The sequence below is a fragment of the Neovison vison genome, chromosome 4 (assembly GCF_020171115.1).
Source record: "Neovison vison isolate M4711 chromosome 4, ASM_NN_V1, whole genome shotgun sequence".
NCBI lineage: Eukaryota > Metazoa > Chordata > Mammalia > Carnivora > Mustelidae > Neogale > Neogale vison.
The window spans coordinates 153,167,905-153,187,276 of NC_058094.1; the positions used below are offsets into that span (position 1 = coordinate 153,167,905).

Sequence of the window (19,372 nt, forward strand, 5' to 3'; positions counted from 1 at the left end):
CATAAACACATATCCTAAAATTTGACACTGCAAATGAATGCTTTCTGCAGACTTTTTTTTTTTAATTTCCCAGAGAAAAATATCCCCAACCAGTCACTCCTAACTCAATTATATGTTGTAGATTGCTTTAAGTCTAGGGCGTACAAAGGACATCCTTCAGCCCCACAGAGTCCCACCATGTGTGGTTTCTTCCACAGAGAAGTTTGGATTTTTGCTGAAGGGCATAGAGCCAATGCAAACCACATAGGTCTAAACACTGCTAAAGCACTCCATCTTGACACTTAAACTTGCTACTGTGGAGTACCTTTTAGCACTGGAGTGATTTATATAAATTTTCAATGTGGATACCTACATAAACATAAATTATTTCTTTTGTATACATAACCTCGTCATGAATTATACATTTTATAAAGATAAAGGAATATCAGCTGGGCAGAAAATCTCTGGTACAGTCCCTAATTTTACAATGTGTTCAAATAACCATTTATTTCAATAGTATCATGAGGGAAATCAATATTTCATAAACATTTATTTTATTAAATATTAGCACATTTCAAGGATGGAATGCAGCCAAAGAGAGATTTGCTTAAAATAGTCACAGAAGGAAGTTATGTTATCAGAACTTATTTTAAGCAATGATCTAATACACTCATTTCAGATAAATGAACTTTTTCTTCTAATCCCTGAAGGCAGAGAATAGCATAAGAACAAATTCCCTTAAAAGTATGAATTGCTTTTTGCTCTTATACTAAAACTGAGACATATTTAGAAAAATGCTTTGTTAGCTATGTAGCAGCTCTTAAAGCAAAACTGTGAAACTAAGATTTTCTTTAGTGGCTTTCATAAAAGAGGTTATCTCTTAAGATATTTATTGATGAATGAGCTATTAGTTGATACCATCAATAGGCTCTCTAATACAAACACTTTTTTAAAAAAATTACTAAGGAAAAAATACACCCTTAAAAATAAGTGGAATGGAACTATAATGGCACAATGAAGGTAAGCTTTTCAAATTCTAGCACATAATTCACAGCTTATCAAACTACAGAATTAATTTTTTTAAGAAGATAATCTTATGAATTTGTAAGTGTATTTGCACGACCGCAAATCAAGAACAACTACTGGTAACATTTTACCCTCAAACCTTCTAGAATCAGCTAATACATGCATATACACTTGCATTCAAAGACTATTTCTTTATCAAGTCTGAGCATTCATAAGAGGTATCTCCTTTTCTTTTGGTAGACCTAAAAAATGGGCAGGAGAACTACTTAAAAATTAAATTATTAAAAGGCAAAAAACAGTGTTTCTGATGCAGGCATTAACTAAGCAATATTAATATATATGGAGATAAATATTTTGCCTATCTAGACTAAATCTCCTAGTCCTGAATGATATTAAATAACTGAACAATAAATATTTAGTTATTAAAAGCATTTCCAAATTAGAGGTTTAAAAGTGGTCATTGAGGTGAAAGCTATTTGAAGCTTTAAAGTTCTATGATGACCTATGAATAGCCCTTTCTGAATGGAAAGAATACTCTATTAATTCAGTGTTGGAAACTATTGACCTGAAATCTTTAATGGCTCTTAGCATTTTTTTGAGGGTGGTGGGAATCTTCTGAAGGAGGAGAGAAAGAGAAAACAATCTAAGATGTCTCGTAGATGCAGAATGGGTCAAGGATTATGTCTTCTCATCCTTCAATCCCTTCCAGGCTTGGCATCCATCTTGGCTTTCACAAATAATGGTATTTGTTAAAATACCAGCTGGTCATAATTTATAAAGCCTGAAGTGTGACACTGTTTCCTTTGGGTACCATGTTCCTACTGCAAATGCAAAGCACAGCAGCAGCTGCCTTTTGTTTTTTCAATAATTAGCATATATTTTCTTTTAGTGGTAGATTGCTTTTCATGAGCTCATATTTGGGTTATTACTAATCTTCACCCTCTGAGTGTGACTGGGCCATTGGAGAATACTATTCAGTGAAAATACAAGAGTGTAGGGGAAAAAAAAACAGTGTGGTGTTAAAATGCCACCATAGTCACACTGCCAATTTAAAAGTATGGTTGTTAATTGAAAGTTAATACAAAACTTAATTTTGCAATAATTGCTTTAGATATAAATGTTAATTATTAATAACCCATTTGCCAGATTTTCAATCTAAACCATTGCATTTCTCTTATATAATCTCTTTCATTCATATTCTCAATGGTTTTATTACTATGCTTATTCACTCTAAATGGAGAATATGTATATGTACTTAAATCCATAAAAATCTAAAACGTATAGCTGAAGCAAGGTGTCCTTTTAATATGCTCCTTTTGGACATGTAAATGACCTAGTGATTTGACATTGAGTCACTTAAAACAAAAGAAAAGGAAGGCACAGATGAAGATAAATGGATATTCAGTCAACTTTGTAAAAACAAACTGACCTTCTTAAAATTTTTGTTTATGTCAATCAGACTGAGCAGGAAGATGTGGTCCTTGGCTCCTACAAGCAGCCTGCCCCTCTCCTCATCCAACAGAATGGTTTGGAAATCTAGTCCTTCTGATGAACCCAAAAAGGGTATGCAGCTATTTGAAAGCAGCAAGTCTATGGGAAAGTAAAAGGAGAATAGAAAGAAGGAAAAAATTAATTGGCAAAATATTTATTTGCCTCAATACATACTTTTCACACTCTGTAAATGAATATATACAGCATGAATGCTTCAATTTAGATACAAGCAGACAATATACAGTTTTAAGCACACACTCATGTAGAAATCAATATGATTTATGACATTTGTATTTTATTGATACAATATGGATCTAACATGAAAAAATGAAAGACACTAAAATGAGTATCAAAGCAATTAAACGCAAAATATTTCACAACTCTGGTCATCTTCTTAAGTCATAAATTAAAGCATCATTATATAGCACCTTTGCACATGGGTTAAATCAATTAATATAGGCAAAGTTAGCATCGAAATGATTGTGACAAACCTCAGAGGATTTCTTTGCCCTCTACTTTTGATAACATTAAGACTCATGGGTGAGTTTGGAGGATTATACTCTTCCTAGTTCATGTATTCAGAAAGTAAACAAAGTAGCCAAATCCGAGAAAATGGATTCTGAAAGATATATGATCCTAAACCAGTATTGGGATCAAAACTGTAAAGCAGGAAGGGACCTTGAAACTCAATTAATACTAAATCATGATTTTATAAATGAAGGTATTTAATTCCTCCAAGGTGAAGCCACATGCCCTAAAGTCACAATGTCACGTGGTGGTAAAGTTGATAATGTAACCTCAGTCTCAGTCTCCATTTCTCTTTGACACGTGTCTGTATGTCCTAATTCTTTTTTTCAGTCACAGTTGTGATATGGACAGACTTATTTAAATCTAGGTCTGGGTTTATAGAAATCCAAATCTTTTCAACAGATTTTGCCTCAAGTATTTGTCTTAGCTTCTCATTTTCTACAACTGTATAATATTGATTACCAATAAAGTAATAATATCACTCATTCCTTATTAAAGTCCATTAGATATTGCTGGACTTTAAAACTAAAGCGTTATTTTCAAGTAAGTCGTTATTAATTGATGAGAAAAATATGAAAAGACAATGTCTCAGAATAGATATCAAGATACTTCTAAAATGTATCATGGCATTGTTTAACCTCTGTAAAAGGGATCTTTGAGTCTTTGAAATTTAAAGTCTATATATTCCATATATCAACTGCAGGCTTTATTATTATTTCACTTTTTTCTTTTTACTAATTTACTAATTTATAGTGGTTAAATGTTATTTCCCTTATTCAGCAAGACAGATTTTGATCTTAGTTTTGACAAACCATGAGACTCTATGCTGGAGAAGATACAATACTATCTGAATTCTCAGGCAAATATGGTCTTATTAATGTTCATGAATCATATTTTATGTACACTGGATAGAAGTCTGAACTCTACGTTAATTATTTTCTATTAAGCTTGATATAACTTTAACAGGTTTTCAGACCAGAGACACATGGAATAATATTTTCTAGTATCTACAAATACATAAGCTTATTTTTGTAGGACTCATATCCAATAAACATTCCATACTAACCATAAAGCAGAACTGAGGAAAGAATAATATAAGCTGTTAAAATCATGGAGCTGTGAGGAATAAAGGACTTCATATATGATCAGCATCAGAATGGTGCCCAGCACTCAGTAGGTTCTATACAACTATCAGCGATTACAATCGTGATGACGTATTTTTTAAACTTTCTACAAAATCTATGAAGAGGAAGTCATTGTATTTCCCAGCTCATATAATTGTTAGGATGATTAAAAGAGATAATTTATATAAGGTTCTTAAAACAATAGCTTGAAGATAGGAAAAGTTCAATAAATATTGACTGTTACTTTGAGTACGATTATTAAATTTCAGCTTGGGCAAAGTAAGTTCTATGAAAGAAGAATGTTATCTTGCCTTCCCTTAAACCTGAGCTGTGAAGATGAAAATTCCTCTCTATTTTTTTTTTAATAAAACTGGACTAATATTAAAAAGCTATTCAGGGGGTGCCTGGGTAGCTTAAGTGTTCAACTCTTGTTTCGGCTCAGGTCTTAATCTCATGGTCATGAGTTCAAGCCCCACATTGGTTGGATTCCACACTTTAAGTAGGCATGAAGCCTATTTAAAACAAAACAAAACAAAAAAAAGCTAGTCAGTCCACAAATAATTATAAGAATCTATTACATGTTAGGCATTGAGCATGCTGTTAATGACTGGTCATGACTAAGCCCTGCCTTCAAGGGGCTCATAGATCAATCCATAAATAGATACACATACAAAATACTATATAAGTGAAATAAATTCTAATACAAGTATACACAAAAGAAATCTTTCAAGTAATTGTGTATCACCATATAAAAGAAGATGATAACCGATAATAGTGTTGAAAGACAAATGGAAGCTTTACAGGAAAGATAGAAAGAAAAGTTTATTTAAGGCAGAAGAACACGGGACTGTACAATGGCATCATACATCGTATTCAATGTATTAAAAAATTTTTTTAAAGATTTTATTTATTTATTTGGGAGAGAGAGAGCAAGCCGGGGGGAAGGTCAGAGAGAGAAGGAGAAGCAGACTCCCCGCTGAGCAGGAAGCCCAGTGGGGGACTCAATCCCAGGATCATGACCTGAGCAAAAAGCAGATGCTTAATGGACTGAGCCCCCCCCAGGGACCTTCAGACACTGCATTTTTAATATGTCTCCTACTCTGCAGTGTCAGCTCCTTCAGCACAAAGACTGTGTGTAACTTATCATTGAATCCAAATCACTAGCTCAGTGTCCTGGAGACAAATTAAGTACTTATTAAATATTTGTGGAATTAAAGTATAATTTGGAATGCTAGAACATATACTGTACATGTGAGGCTGGACATCAACGCAGCCTCCAGATAAACAGAGCCCAAAATGGCACGCTGGGGAGTTTGGTTATCATCTAGGTAACCGGAAGCCACTAAAATATATTACACAGAAAAGTGACAAAGACTTTAACTGAGTGTTGGGGAAAAAAGTCTGGTTGCAGTGTTCAGGATGGTTGGGAATTGGAAAAGTGGGAGCAAGGAGACTACTCAGAAGTTTCTGGAAGATGGTAAGACCCTGAGTTATGGCAATGCTAATGAGGGGAGCGAGATGTTAAAGAATCTTGCCTCTCATTTGTTGTTTCTATTGGTACCACCAGGGAAATAAAATTGAAGTAGTCACTTGCTTTCCTTTCTTTTACTATAACCAATTCTATTGGGTTTAGTTTCAAATGTGACAAGGACAAACAGCTGTGAAAATAGTGACTAACGTAAAGTATTATCATTTCAAAATGATTTAATGTTGCCTTGTAACAATGTTAGCATCAAAACGATTAAAGCATGCTTCACCAATCCTTTGTAGCCAAACTAAATAATTAGACTTAGGCATTACACATGAAAATTTCTCAGGCTGACGCATACATTTTGAAAAGACCTTGGGACAGGGATTGGAACAGGTTCCCTCTTCCCCAAGCAGCTTATCTTTCTTGCATTTCTGCCAAACCAAGCAAACTCATTTCTGTTTCCACAGGATCAACAGCTAAAGTCCAGGGGGGGAGGAAAAAGAAAAAAAGAAAAACAAAAAAAAACCACACAACAACAACCAGGGGTGTGGATGGGGGGTAGTTAATTCCAGACCCTGCATCTTCACACCTATAACTAATACACCCCCAGGATTTCTGGGATCAGAAATGGATGCAGGCTCTGAGGGCTGAAAATTCATGAATGTTAAAGACTAAAAATTTGGCAATATATTTCAGAGGTTTATTTTCTTCTTCTCCTAAAGTGGCAATTCTCAGACATGTAATTTTTAAGACTGTCCATAGTGTGTAGTGCTTTTTGAACAGAAACTCTGGATGGTGGGGCAAGTGTGTTGCTTTACACACGCCATTCAGAGATCATACTCAGCCCGCCTCACCTCTCCTCAGAGGACAGCAGCCTTTGCCTCTAGGTCCTAAATGCATTCTTTGTTATGTCTACCTACATCTTTGACCTAATCCACCGTAATCACTCCTTCTAACTGTTCTTGTAGCAATTCATTGTCCTATCACCCTATTCTCAGCTTGTAGTGTCTCTCAATGTCCCAGGCCCTCAAATCCCTACTCTTGGTCTAGCAATATACTTTTGGAAAAGCTACAAGCTGATTTTTTTCTGAAATAAATGAAACAAGGATTATTAATTTATTCCACTAGGGTAAATATGGAAATCATTTCCACGGTGGATTTTAATCAAATGATGACACAGACAAACTGTTCATGTTCCAAGATCAATTAACCACCGCAGAGCAACAGGATGGTTCTGAGGATCCAAAACCCTAACAATAACATGATTTTTCCTACGTCTGTATGTGTGTGTGCATTTTTCTGAAGGGTACATCCAGAGTCTTCATCAACATCTCCTGATACCTGTCTAAAAGTCACAGAAACTGTGTACTTCCTAGATGTAGTTAATACCCATGTTTTGAATAATTTCTCACTTCTAGCACTAAAAAAGTGAGTCACTACCTTTATAAAACTTGACTTTGAAGGCAAACAATTGAGTCACCTAAGACCACCAAGTATACTCTGCCCATATTGCAAAGATTCTGGCAGCGAGTTCCAATCTCAAGGATTGGACAGCCAAGCGCAGAGGAAATGCTCTTCCACAACAAAAATGAAAATATGCTTGTAACAGAGGGCAACAGTAGAGTTGTAGGCTGCTAAATATCTTTAATAGTGAAATGGAAAAAAATTCCTGTCTGCCTTTCTTTTACCAAGCCAAATAATGCTACTTCAGTTCTCCCATCATTACCTGTGGGTGGAGACACCAAATGGTCTCTAAGCTCCTTCCAATAATGGAGTTCCATGGCATTAGAACCTTATGCCTAACTTTGCTAAAATTAAGGAGGTATCAAATTAACTCTCCCTCACCTACCTCTTTCTCAGCATTGCTCTGTTTCTTGGAGCAGATCCCCTCTACCATTGGGAAGAACAGAAATAGAGCATAAAGAAATTCCAACTAGAAGGAAATTCATTCTATCAATATTCCTTGTCAGATTCATGTGTTACCGATGCAGTAAGGTCCAGAATGGTTAAATGGGCTTCACAGAACCAATTTACTCTTAAGAGTGAAAGTCCTCTCTCGCAGCCAGATGCCCTCTCTGTGAGGGGAAGGCTACAGATCCCGTAATCACTGCCCCTATTTGAAATAAACATTTGTTCTGAAAAGAATTCTTTGTATCTCCCTTTTAGTGTCCCTTAATACAATTGTTCATTCAGCCTGAAGAACATTTGACCTGATGGTCTACATTCTTCCTCTTCACCCCAGAAAGGAAGGGAGTGGTTAGTCACTATGAATCTAATAAATTTATGATTAAGCAAGACAGACTTCCTCAATGTTTGTTAAGTGAACAAGATCCCATACCCTTGAAATCACATTTATTGCCAGAAATCCTGAACAGGGTGGAGTTGACAGTTTCTCTTACAAGAAGACAATGTAGCTAAAAAATGGCTTCCCATATCCTTTAAAGAAGAACACTTAACAGATCATTTTTTTAAGAAGATAATCAAAGTTATTAAAGGCAGAACTTCATGGGGTTAAAAGAAAATCACCTTTGAGGAAAGTCAATTTCTAATCTACTCCAATGTAAGGAATAGAATTCCTCAGCACAGAAAGCTTTCAACTCAAAATGGACCCAGATCAAAACTTGATTGCTTTTCCCTATGATCTCAAGATATTCAGCACAAAACCTTATCACACCCACTCTACTTGTCTTAAAAGGAAATCACCATTATATCAGTAAGGCTGTTCTGAGGTTTCTTGAAATACGGTCACCTCTCTAGCGTGTTCTTTGAAGAGCTGTCTAAGTAAAGAAGTAAATAAGTTTTTATTCCCGTCTTCCCCATAAATTCAGCTTTCCTCCCTTGATCTCTGAATCCCCAAGGCTTTCATGTTGTTAGTATCTAAAGATTCCTTCTATAGATTCCTTCTTGACTTTGTTTCCAGAGATGTTTTGGCTACCAAACCATTCCCCCCCAAAAAGCCTGTTCTCAGTTTGGGTCAGGAGTTGAGTAAAAGGAGCTAGCTATTCACTCCAAATGAAAATTAGTCCCTAATGTTGTTGTTCACTGAGTTCCTTTGGCTCGCTGTGAACTTGTATTTGCTTCCTCACCATTTGATCCAAGGAAACGCATGGATTCTGTCTTGGAATCAAACTTTGGAAATTTAACTCATCTTAAATTGGCCCCACCTGACTTTCAATTGGTTTTCTGAGACTTGAGATCATATGAAAACATTTTGGTTGCCAAGATAGCTCACTTCCACCTATCAAAAACACAAATTATTCTCTATTTATGTATAATCAGTCTCCATAGCTAACTGCTCAACAATATCAAATATATCAAGAAAAAAATATTATTCAGACCCAAAACCCTTACAAAAGACTGAAAAGACTGCTTCAAAATTATAGGTGAGTATTATATTATCTTTATAGTTTCCTAAGTGAGAGTCCAGCCCTATTTTTCTCCTTCCTTCCAAAAAAAAAAAGAAAAAAAAAATCAAATTTCCATTTTGCTCTTCTGCAATGGAATGCTGAAGATCATTCTTCTCATTAGGTATTAAAACATTCTCTATGTCAATAATAAATCAGATGGTACCATGTAGGGAAACATAAATTAGAAACAAATAAAGCCTATTATATCATCAGAGCTTTGTTCTTGCCAGGACAGGATGTGCAGTAGAGTGTGACAATTTTACATTGTCACATTTCCATCAACATCCATGCTTTTAAATCACAGGCTTATTCTTATTTGGCTAGCTTTCAGCAGCAGATGCTTTATATAATCCATCACACGTGAGATTCATAATTTATGATTATAAGTCCTTTTAAAATCTCAAAAGCTTTGCTATGATAATTTTTCCCACTGACCTGTAAAAGAAGGCTAACATTTTAAGTACCTAGTACATTTCCAGAAAAACAAGGTCAGAAGTAGTTGAAGTAGTTGACAGGATAATTTCAGGAAGACTGATTCTAGTTTGACAATTATTTTCTTAACTCCCTTCATGGTCTGGAGATTTTCTCAATTTTCAAATTTTAAGGAATGTTTAAAATCAAGACACCATGTTGCAAATGATTTTGGATTGGTTTTCAATCAAGTATGTAAATTTAATTTTTATAAAATCAGAGGGGCATACCTTAAAATACCAACTAGTATGGATTCTAAATAGCAAGACAAATACAACAGGAACAAATAATTCCTTAAGCTAAGATCATGACAAATGAATGTACAGAGCAAAGAGCTGTGAGAATAACTTTTTAAAAGGACAATATTTTATAACAACATTGCTTTTTCAAATTAATTATATTCATCAAAATTAAGTATATGCATACCAAAAAGTAACATTAAAAGGCATATGTAAGCCATCTGTCTCCTCTTTTGTCCACCTCCAATCTAGTCCCCATAATAAAACATTTAGTTTACTTTCTATTCCTTTTTATAATTCTAAACAATATGAATATACTATCTTTTAAAACAGAATTTACAAATATTTTCATTGAATTCCCATTTACAGAAGTTGACAATCTAAATTTCTGATGCCAACTCTTTCCCTCCAATCAAGATCCTAATGTAGTAATAACACACCCATTTTTACAAACGCTATATTCAGTGACTCCATTATTTTCAAAACGTAAATATTCTTTCCTACTGAGAAAAGTAATTTTCAGGAAAACATTATACTTTTTTTCTTGAAAAAAACCTGTTTCTTTTATTGATAATTTCCTAGTTATGACATATGCTTAGTTTCAAAATCATGATCAAGTCTTTTTTTTTTTTTTCTTAAGATTTATTTATTTAATTGACAGAGAGAGAGAGAGAGAGACAGTGAGAGCGGGAACACAAGCTGGGGAGTGAGAGAAGAAGAAGCAGGCTTCCCACCGCTGAGCAGGGAGCCGGATGTGGGGCTCAATCCCAGGACCCTGGGATCATGACCTGAGCTGAAGGCAGACGCTTAATGACTGAGCCATCCAGGTGCCCCAAAATCATGATTAAATCTTTCCACACTTTCTGAAAAGTGCCTCCATAAAATTTTCATATGAAATTCTGTCAGATCATTTTTTTTTTTTCCTCCTGGAGACATCTCAACTGGGCCCTTTCTTCTCCCCACAGATTGGATGGTCTGTTCTCTCCCCTGATGGACAGCTTTTTCCACCTCTCTCTTATTACGAATCCTACCTTTCCTACATCCTGTGTCTTCCTCCTTGGTTTATCTTCTTAATTTTGGTGAGCACATCTCCAGAACCTTCTTAAGAAAGGGTGACTGAGATTTAAATTTTTGAAACTTTCCATGGGTGAAAATCCCTCTAATTATTACAATAGGTGGGCTAACTACAGAATTCTCGGTTGAATAGCACTCACTCTCAGTGATCTGAAGCACATGAACATGACGTTCCAGCTTTCAAAGTCATGACTGAGAAGTCCCATGCCATCCCCAACCTTTGAATATGTCCTTATTGTTTCTGGAAGTTATTTGAATCACCTCTTCACTCTTGCTATTATGAAGTTTAAAATAATTGGAGTGACTACATCTTGGATTTTGTTTGTTTGTTGCTGTTTTTCATTTATCATGCTGGGTACTCTGTGTGATATCTGATCTAAAATTTAATTTCCATTAATCCAAAAAAACTTTAGTTTTGTTTTTCACTCCCAACAAATAGAGGTCAATTCCTGGTAGAATTTTTCTCTAGGTTTCTCCAGAAAATGTCCTCTATTCACATGCTCAAGGAAGATACTCTTGGTAGAGGTATTCAGAGACTTTGCATTAAAATACGCACACAGACTTCCAAAAGAGAGATTAAAAATACAGTCATAGAATAATGTTTTCCTGAATTTCAAGTCATATTCATAGGCATAAGCATTGAAATAATGTTTTCCATTTATAGTTTCCTATAAGTTTTTGTCTCATAAATTGCTAGAACTCTGCTGATGACTTTGGATAAAATACTTAAAACTGCACTGCCTCTATCAAATCACAGTTCAGAATTTCCAATAACCTGTTTGATACTGTAGTTTTCCCCCAATCAACTGATCTTACTGAGTTTGATGACTTAACAACATGACTTAGTTCCCAGGCTCAAAAAATCAGAATCCTTTTTAGTTCTCCTTCCTTGGTCCCTTACTCTTTTTCCTGTATTTAAATAATTGGTACTTCTTTTTTTTTTTTTTTTAAGATTTTATTTATTTATTTATTTATTTTTCCAATTTATTTATTTTCAGAAAAACAGTATTCATTATTTTTTCACCAAGATTTTATTTATTTATTTGACAGAGAGGAAGATCACAAGTAGGGAGAGAGATAAGGCAGAGAGAGAGGGGGAAGCAGGCTCCCTGCTGAGCAGACAGCCTGATGCAGGGCTCGATCCCAGGACCCTGAGATTGTGACCTGAGCTGAAGGCAGACGCTTAACCCACTGAGCCACCCAGGCACCCCAATAATTGGTACTTCTAAGTCTATTTCACTTCCCTCCCACCAACACCCAGCTAAATTTAGTCTTACAGATTCGATCATGCAAATTTTTTATTCTTCCTCCTCAAATATTTATTCCTATTGTCAGTCAAGCCAAGATCCCCAACTGACTCATAAACAACTTTGTTCTATGCCTTCCTCCTTCACCAATCTCTACCGCATGATGTTGTCTATTTTGTTTTTCCTCCTAAATCACAATTAAGTTAGGTCAATTCATGACCAAAATCCTCCAGTGTCAATATATACTTCATTAAATAAAGTCTGAGTTTTGTCCAATGTTCGAAGTTCTATTTCATACCCAACCTTATTCAAAATTCTTCAACATTTATTTTAAAATTATCCTAATCTTACGGCATTAATATATTCGCGATTACTTTGTCCCTTAAAAAAAAAAAAAAAAGTAGAAGCCCTTGTAGATAACAATAATGTCTAAATCAATGCTGTAATTTATGGCCACTTCTTGCATATAAGAAGTCTAATAAACACTTAACAATTTTTCAAACTAGTGATTCTTATGTCTGTTGGTTTACCTAGCTTTCATCTAAATCAGAATTTATGGGCTTATTAATAATTTAGAGAGGTTAATGTACCATTAGAAGACCTAACTGTGGCTCTAATGCTTTGCAGTCATTAAAGGTTCCTGTTGTTATCTCCAAATGCTTGGGGGTGGGGGCAGGGGAAAGAGAAGGAGGTCTGAAACAGAACACTCTAGAACAGGGCTTCTTAAGATTTAACATGCTTTCAGGTCAGCTAGGATTCTTGTTTCTCATTTAGAAGAGGGGGAGGGGCTAGGATTATTTACTTCTAACAAGCTCCCCGATTATGCTGATGCTACGGATCCTTGAACAAAAGCTGGAGCAGAAAAGCTAAAATGCAAAGTGAACCCACTGCACTGAAGAGAAGAGCTAGACCCTTCCCTCTTCTCCACACTAGAGTTTCTTGCAAACACTTGGAACATGACAAGTGTTAGTTTATGCAAAATGGCCAGATTTTTTTTCCCCCTTTACAATTCTACTTTGGTCAAATCTGCACATCCCTAATTTATTCTAAATTAGCCTAACTTAAATTATAACCAACTTAATTGCTATAAGTAATAAATGACCTGCTTGGTTTAAATCAATGATATGCGAACTATTCCCCCTCAGTTTTCTCTTACAAAGAAGGGAAGTACCTGTACTTCATATGCATTAACCCGGAAGGAAGATGCAAAAATGACAAATAATGATTCATTCTTAACTTTTAAGCAAATTTCCTGTTACATGCAGCAGCAGAAATCCTACCAGAGATGCCTAAACGTAATTGTATTTGTAAAGACCTTCCATTTTTACTTCAGTTAATTCAGTAATATAACCTGTCATGATATTCATTTTGTGCTCTGTAAAGCTCAAGGAGCTTTTCCTCTTTTATTTAATTTGATCCTGAAGGAGAACCAAAGGATTATCACCATTTTCCAGATGAGAAAAACTAGACTCAGAAAGAGCAAATCATCATTCTAATGAACAGTACATGCCAGAGAAACAGCTAAAATCAAGGTCTTCTGAAGTGAAGCCCCGTCAACCACTACAGCTATATTTTATATTTGAAGATTTAGCATTTATTTAGAAAAACGAGATTCTTTTTCAAAACAACTCTACTTATATTTTTATGGAATGTACCCACAGACAAGTTCTATTGCTTCTTCCACTTCATCATTCCACTGGGATTACTAAAATATTTATCTTACTTTCTTGACTGTGTCTGGCTCACTGCAGCTTCAGACAAACCTCTTTATGAGTGAGTATCTCTTTTTGGAAGTAAAAAGCACTTAGTTCTAATTTATGCCTCTTTTAATTAATAGGATTAAATCAGCATGTTTAAAGGACTCTTACAAAAATGCAAAATATATATTACAACTTCTTAAGAAGCAGAGAGGCAATTTATCAAATTTTCTGTGAAAAGAAAGACATTAATTTTTAAAATGACCTTGAATTTATATTTTTACACATGTACTGAAAGAATATCATTGTAAAAATTTCTTTAATAAGATCCAAAAAATTAGAGCTAAATTTTAGGTAAGCAAAATCCTAAAATAAGCAGTGGCATATACAAAATTTTATCACCTTAATAATTCATGGAATAGTAAATCAACCATATATAACATCTGTTTAAAAGGAACTTTTTTAACCAAAAAAGAGCTGACTGGGTTTAATCCCGGAAAAAAATTGCCTTTACTTAAGCAATGACCATCCTAAAGTCCCTTCCAGGCTTACACATAGCCAAAGACACACCCGAAGTGTCTCAGGATGTAGCTCTCTTTTACCCTGCTCGGAGGATATTGCTGACCTTTGTAGACCTCAGCGATATTTACACATCTTCTTCATTCCAAGAATGCTTTTTTGTGTGATACTTCTATGAAAATATTACGTCTTATGTTGTACCTTACACTACTGTGTAACTTCCATCATTTTGTGAATCTCCACAATCCATGTTTAGAACAGTGCTCAAATACAGTATTAAATAGATTTTAATTATTATTAATTAATAGGCTTGGATGCAGGCAAACTGTAGTATAAATACCATTGAACTGAAAAGCAGGAGACAGGGATCAGTTTTTGTTGTTGTTTTTTAATTATCTCTTATGTGACCTTGGGATTGTTATTTCATGTTCCTGGAGTTTTCTATCCAAATCAATAAACATATATACTACTTATAACCTATAACACTGTATCAAACTGAACACATTCCTCCTTAAACAGTTTTCTATCTGTTTGCCCTCTGTTTCCATCTAAACAATAGCTGATATTGACAATGACCCAGATAATAGTTCATTATGCAAAATAAGCCAGTTTCATTAACATTTGTTCTAAAAGTAGCCTGTGGCTTAGTCAATTAAGCATCAGATTCTTGATCTCAGCATTGTGAGTTCAAGCACCACACTGGGCTCCACGCTGGACAAGAAGCCTACTTAAAAACTAAAATAAAATAACATAAAAGTAGCCTGTTTTAGAGAAAAGAATGGCGTTTCATCAATGTTTTCTTCAGTAAGGTATGGATTATCTCACATCTCTTCTGAATCATGGATTATTTCTCTCCTAGATTATTTCAACTAAAATATAATTATGATGTTATTTAGTTCACAAAAAAAACCCAAATCTCTTGATTTTATTTTCCTTCCGGCTACAACTGCCCATGTCTCCATTACAGAAAAAAATCCTTGAAAGAATTATCTGTAATTGTCTACAGTCCCTGAGCCAATGCTCTTAAGTATCCATCCTAACTGCCTTGGCTTTCCCACTCAAAGACACTGCCTTTATCAAGGTCAACAGTGAACTCTTATTGAATTTAATGTTAATTTTTACTTGTTATCTTTGAAGACACATTAGCTGAATATGACACTGCTGATAATCCCTTTTCCTTTACTTTCTTCATTGACTTCCTGTGTCCTATAACTACTGATTTTTCTCCTACATGGGCACTTCTTTTCAGTTCACTTTGATGCTCATCATTCTTTTCTCTACTTTCCTTGCTTGAGAGATTCCCAGAACTCAATCCTTCAAATTCTTCTATGTCTTTTAGTTATCTTTTAGAGTCTCATAGATTTAAAATTTTCTATAGTCTAACTGCCAAATTCATATCCCCAATGATATGTCCCATGAACTCTAGCAATTCTATACTCAAATGCCTTCCTGTCATCTCACTTAGACATCTAGTAGTCTTGTCTTCTCAAACAAATATGTCCACTTGATTTCCCTCCAAAATCTACTTCTTTCATAATCTTCTCTATTTCAATTAATGGTATCTCCATCCTTAAGTTAAAACAAAACAAAAAAGATGGAGTCAGATTTGACTCCTCTATCTTTTATTTTATATTTTATCCATCAAAAACTCCTGTTGGCTCTACCTACATATCATCCTCTTTTCCTACCTCATTGAAACCTCATTGATCTGGCCCAAAGACCATCATTTTTCACTTGCATCATTACAACATGTCTATTTCCCTGAATTCTCCCTTTTGGTGTATTTACAACACAGAAACCAGAATGATCCGATAACAATGAGTCAGATTGTGTCACCTCTGTGCCAAAATTCCCCAGTGTGATTTCCATAACACTCAGACTAAAAGCCAATATTTTAACAATGACAACAGTGGAAGGATCTAATCCTTTTTCCTCCTATTAACTCTCTGATTTTGTCAAACGTTTTTCCCCCATCCAACTGTTTTTCAGCCATACTGTCTTCCTTAGGATCCTTAAACATGGCAGACACATTTTCACCTCATAATCTTTGCATTTGATGTTCCTTTTGCAAAAAAAATATTGCTTTCCCAAGTATCTCCATAATTTTAACAACAATTTCTTTAAGTACTCGTGAGAATATCACACTCTCAGTGAGATCTTTTCCTTACCACCATACTTGACTACCACATCCCCACCATTCTTTAGCTAACTTTCCTGCTTCATTTCTCTCCATAGCATTTTTCATCTTCTATTTTGCTATGCAATGTACTTGTGTATGGTCTGACTTTCCATATCAGCGTATAAACCACATGATGACAGGGATTTTGGCCTCTTCTGTTTGCTGCCAGAACAAGGCCAGAAATGTAATGGGCACTCAGAAACTATTGTTATTAACTGTTGACAGTTAAATATCACATATACAGTAAGATTATCCTTGAACTCTTAAAACTACAACTGAATAGCCGCAATTTAGAGAAAATACATCAGGGAAAACAAGTGACCCCATTCAAATATGGCACATCTCCTAAAATTAAACCATCAATGACTTGCTTTATAGAAAAATGCATGTATTACATGAGAATTCCTACTATAAGATTGGTAATGTTTGTTCACTAATTACTTAAGGAGATGTATTCAGAGCAAGCCAGCTTTTTTTCCCATGAACTTGACAACAAAAATGCCCACTTGAGATTGCATCATGTGGTCTGAACCCCTGAGTGATTTTATGATTCATTTTAACCCACTCTGAGGGCTACCAACCAATCAACGACATTACTCTTATCAAGGCCAACCACGATCTTTTTAACTGTAAGGGCTTATTACCTACTAGAAGACCATAATAGTAAAAATACTGGAAAGTACCTTTAATAAATTTACAGTCTTTGTGTGGTACTTAACTGAAGGAAACCAGCTCATAGTAGAAAATGGTTTGGGACTAAGTGGAAGCTATTTTAATATATGTGGTAAACAAGAGGGATCTACATATCTTTCAAAGTTGTTTCCAGAAGGAAATCTTTGGTCTGCAACCATTCATATGGAGCAGGATAATAACATTTCACAAAAAATAATAACTGACAGCATTTATTAAATGCTTACTATACCAAACACTGTTTGAGGTGCTTTACATGGGTGAACACACCTTAACAAGATCCTGATTGGAATTAAATAAATTAATGCATTTAGATTTGCTGTAACACTTACTGTGTTATGAATAAGAAAAGGGCAGAACAGAAAATAAACATCCAGATATCTCACAACTAGTAGTAGGAACAGTTAAAACCTAAGCAGTTTGGCTTTCTTCACTGTTAAATCATGCTGACTCAAGATAATAGAATTAATGTTAGACTACTCAAATCAAATAAGTTACATAGGTCAAAAAACCATGAATCTCTTCCTGAGACACATGCTACATTCTTAGGTAAATAAAGTAATTTATTAAAAAAAAGAAAAGTATACAGATTAATCCACTCATTTCTTAGAAGATTCCAACAAAACAAAGAACCATTCTATTAAATACATTGTTTTAGTTAAACAATAGAAGAAAAACTTCTAAAGGTGATTTTAAGTTTTTCTTGTCTATGAAAATACATATAAGTTTTAGAGGATCAAAAACTTCTACTTTGATAGTTATTGAGAACATATTGCCCAACAAGTAATGGTGAAAACTTACATATATTTTTGTATCTTGATATCTGCATTCCTGAATAATGTTTCCCTCAAGGACACCAGGTAGCAAAAGCCTGGACCTTGAACTACAGAGATAAATACCACCACTTAATTTTGCCATGTAATACATACTTCTTGTTTGGGGACAAGGCCTTCAGGCTCTGAGTCTCAGAGCTTCTTATCTAAAAGATAGGTACAAAAACAATGGTTTTCACGGTATCCTAAAACAGATACAATAAAGTCCAAGAGGGTCCTTGGAGCCTGTCACCCTCTTGTTTTATATTCTTCATTGCACTTCCCATTATTTGAGATGATATTCATTTATTTGATTACCTGTTCTTTGTCTCCTCATCTGAAAAAGAAATTCAAAGGGAACTGCGACTTTTCTTGGACCTATTAAACATAGTGATTGCACCATACATATTTGCAGAATGAGTAAATATATGGTAAATACTAAGTGGGTTAGTTTCCCTCCTCATGTCTAATACTTGGGAGTTCAGTGTTGACTAACTGGTGTTTTGTGGGTTTACTGTGATTCTTTGAGATAGCAAGAGTTTTAGGGTAAAAATTTTCAAATGGAATTGATAGCTGAATTCTCTTTATGCCAGGTTCAAAAGGATGTGGTAAGAAAAAAGACTATATGAGATACATGCATATACATGTATCATATATATACATGTGAGTAATATATATCATAAGACATTCACACGTAAATTAGTACTAAAATCTAAAATTAGGAAAGGAAAAAGAAAGGCTAAAGAGACTATACAAAAAAGAAAAAAAGTATAAAAAAAAACCCTACAATTCATCGTAAGAAATGAGACTTTGTATATTAATTTTCATTTTTCTTCTCCTATTTCAAAGTTAGTCCATTTTGTCCATTTCTCTTTTATCTGTGTTACTTACATCATTTACTCGTTTCCCAGACAAATAACATCACAGATACTAATGATTTCTGGGTATAAATATTCTTAAGTCAAAAAAGTTCCTTCACAGTGATTGTGAAATACAGAATGTTTACACTATGACAGGACTGAAATCCATCATCTCTCAAAAGTTATTTTTACTGCATCTGAAGTATAAACTGTACACATATGTATCACTGTGAGAAGCCCACCTTGTGGGACAAAATATATATAATAAACTTATAACATGAAATCCAGAAATATAGAACATCCTCATCATCAAGGTTCCTTACTTGTTATTTAAGAAGCAGATTTAGTAAGCATAATGTGCAAGAATTCAAAATATGCAACTCAAAGGAAATCTCTTTACAAAACAATAGAACCAAACAAGCTCCTGTGGATTCAGAAGTTCAAAGCTAAGTCTTTATCAAAGAGCATTCTTTGGATAAAATGGTTATTACATTTTCTCTTGGCCTTTAAGAAATCCCTCAAAATAATCTTTCAGCTGTTCCAAGTAGCTAGCTCTAC

General features: G+C 34.6%; 1 protein-coding gene across 2 annotated transcripts in view; it reads right to left on the bottom strand.

The window, feature by feature from the left end:
• SEMA3D (semaphorin 3D) overlaps positions 1 to 19,372 on the bottom strand; it is a 202,989-nt gene that overhangs the window by 104,741 nt on the left and 78,876 nt on the right. For both annotated transcript variants that reach the window (XM_044245928.1, XM_044245929.1), the window contains exon 3: positions 2,435 to 2,595. In XM_044245928.1, the coding sequence (XP_044101863.1) occupies positions 2,435 to 2,595 (161 nt within the window). The remainder of the gene's footprint in view (positions 1 to 2,434; positions 2,596 to 19,372) is intronic.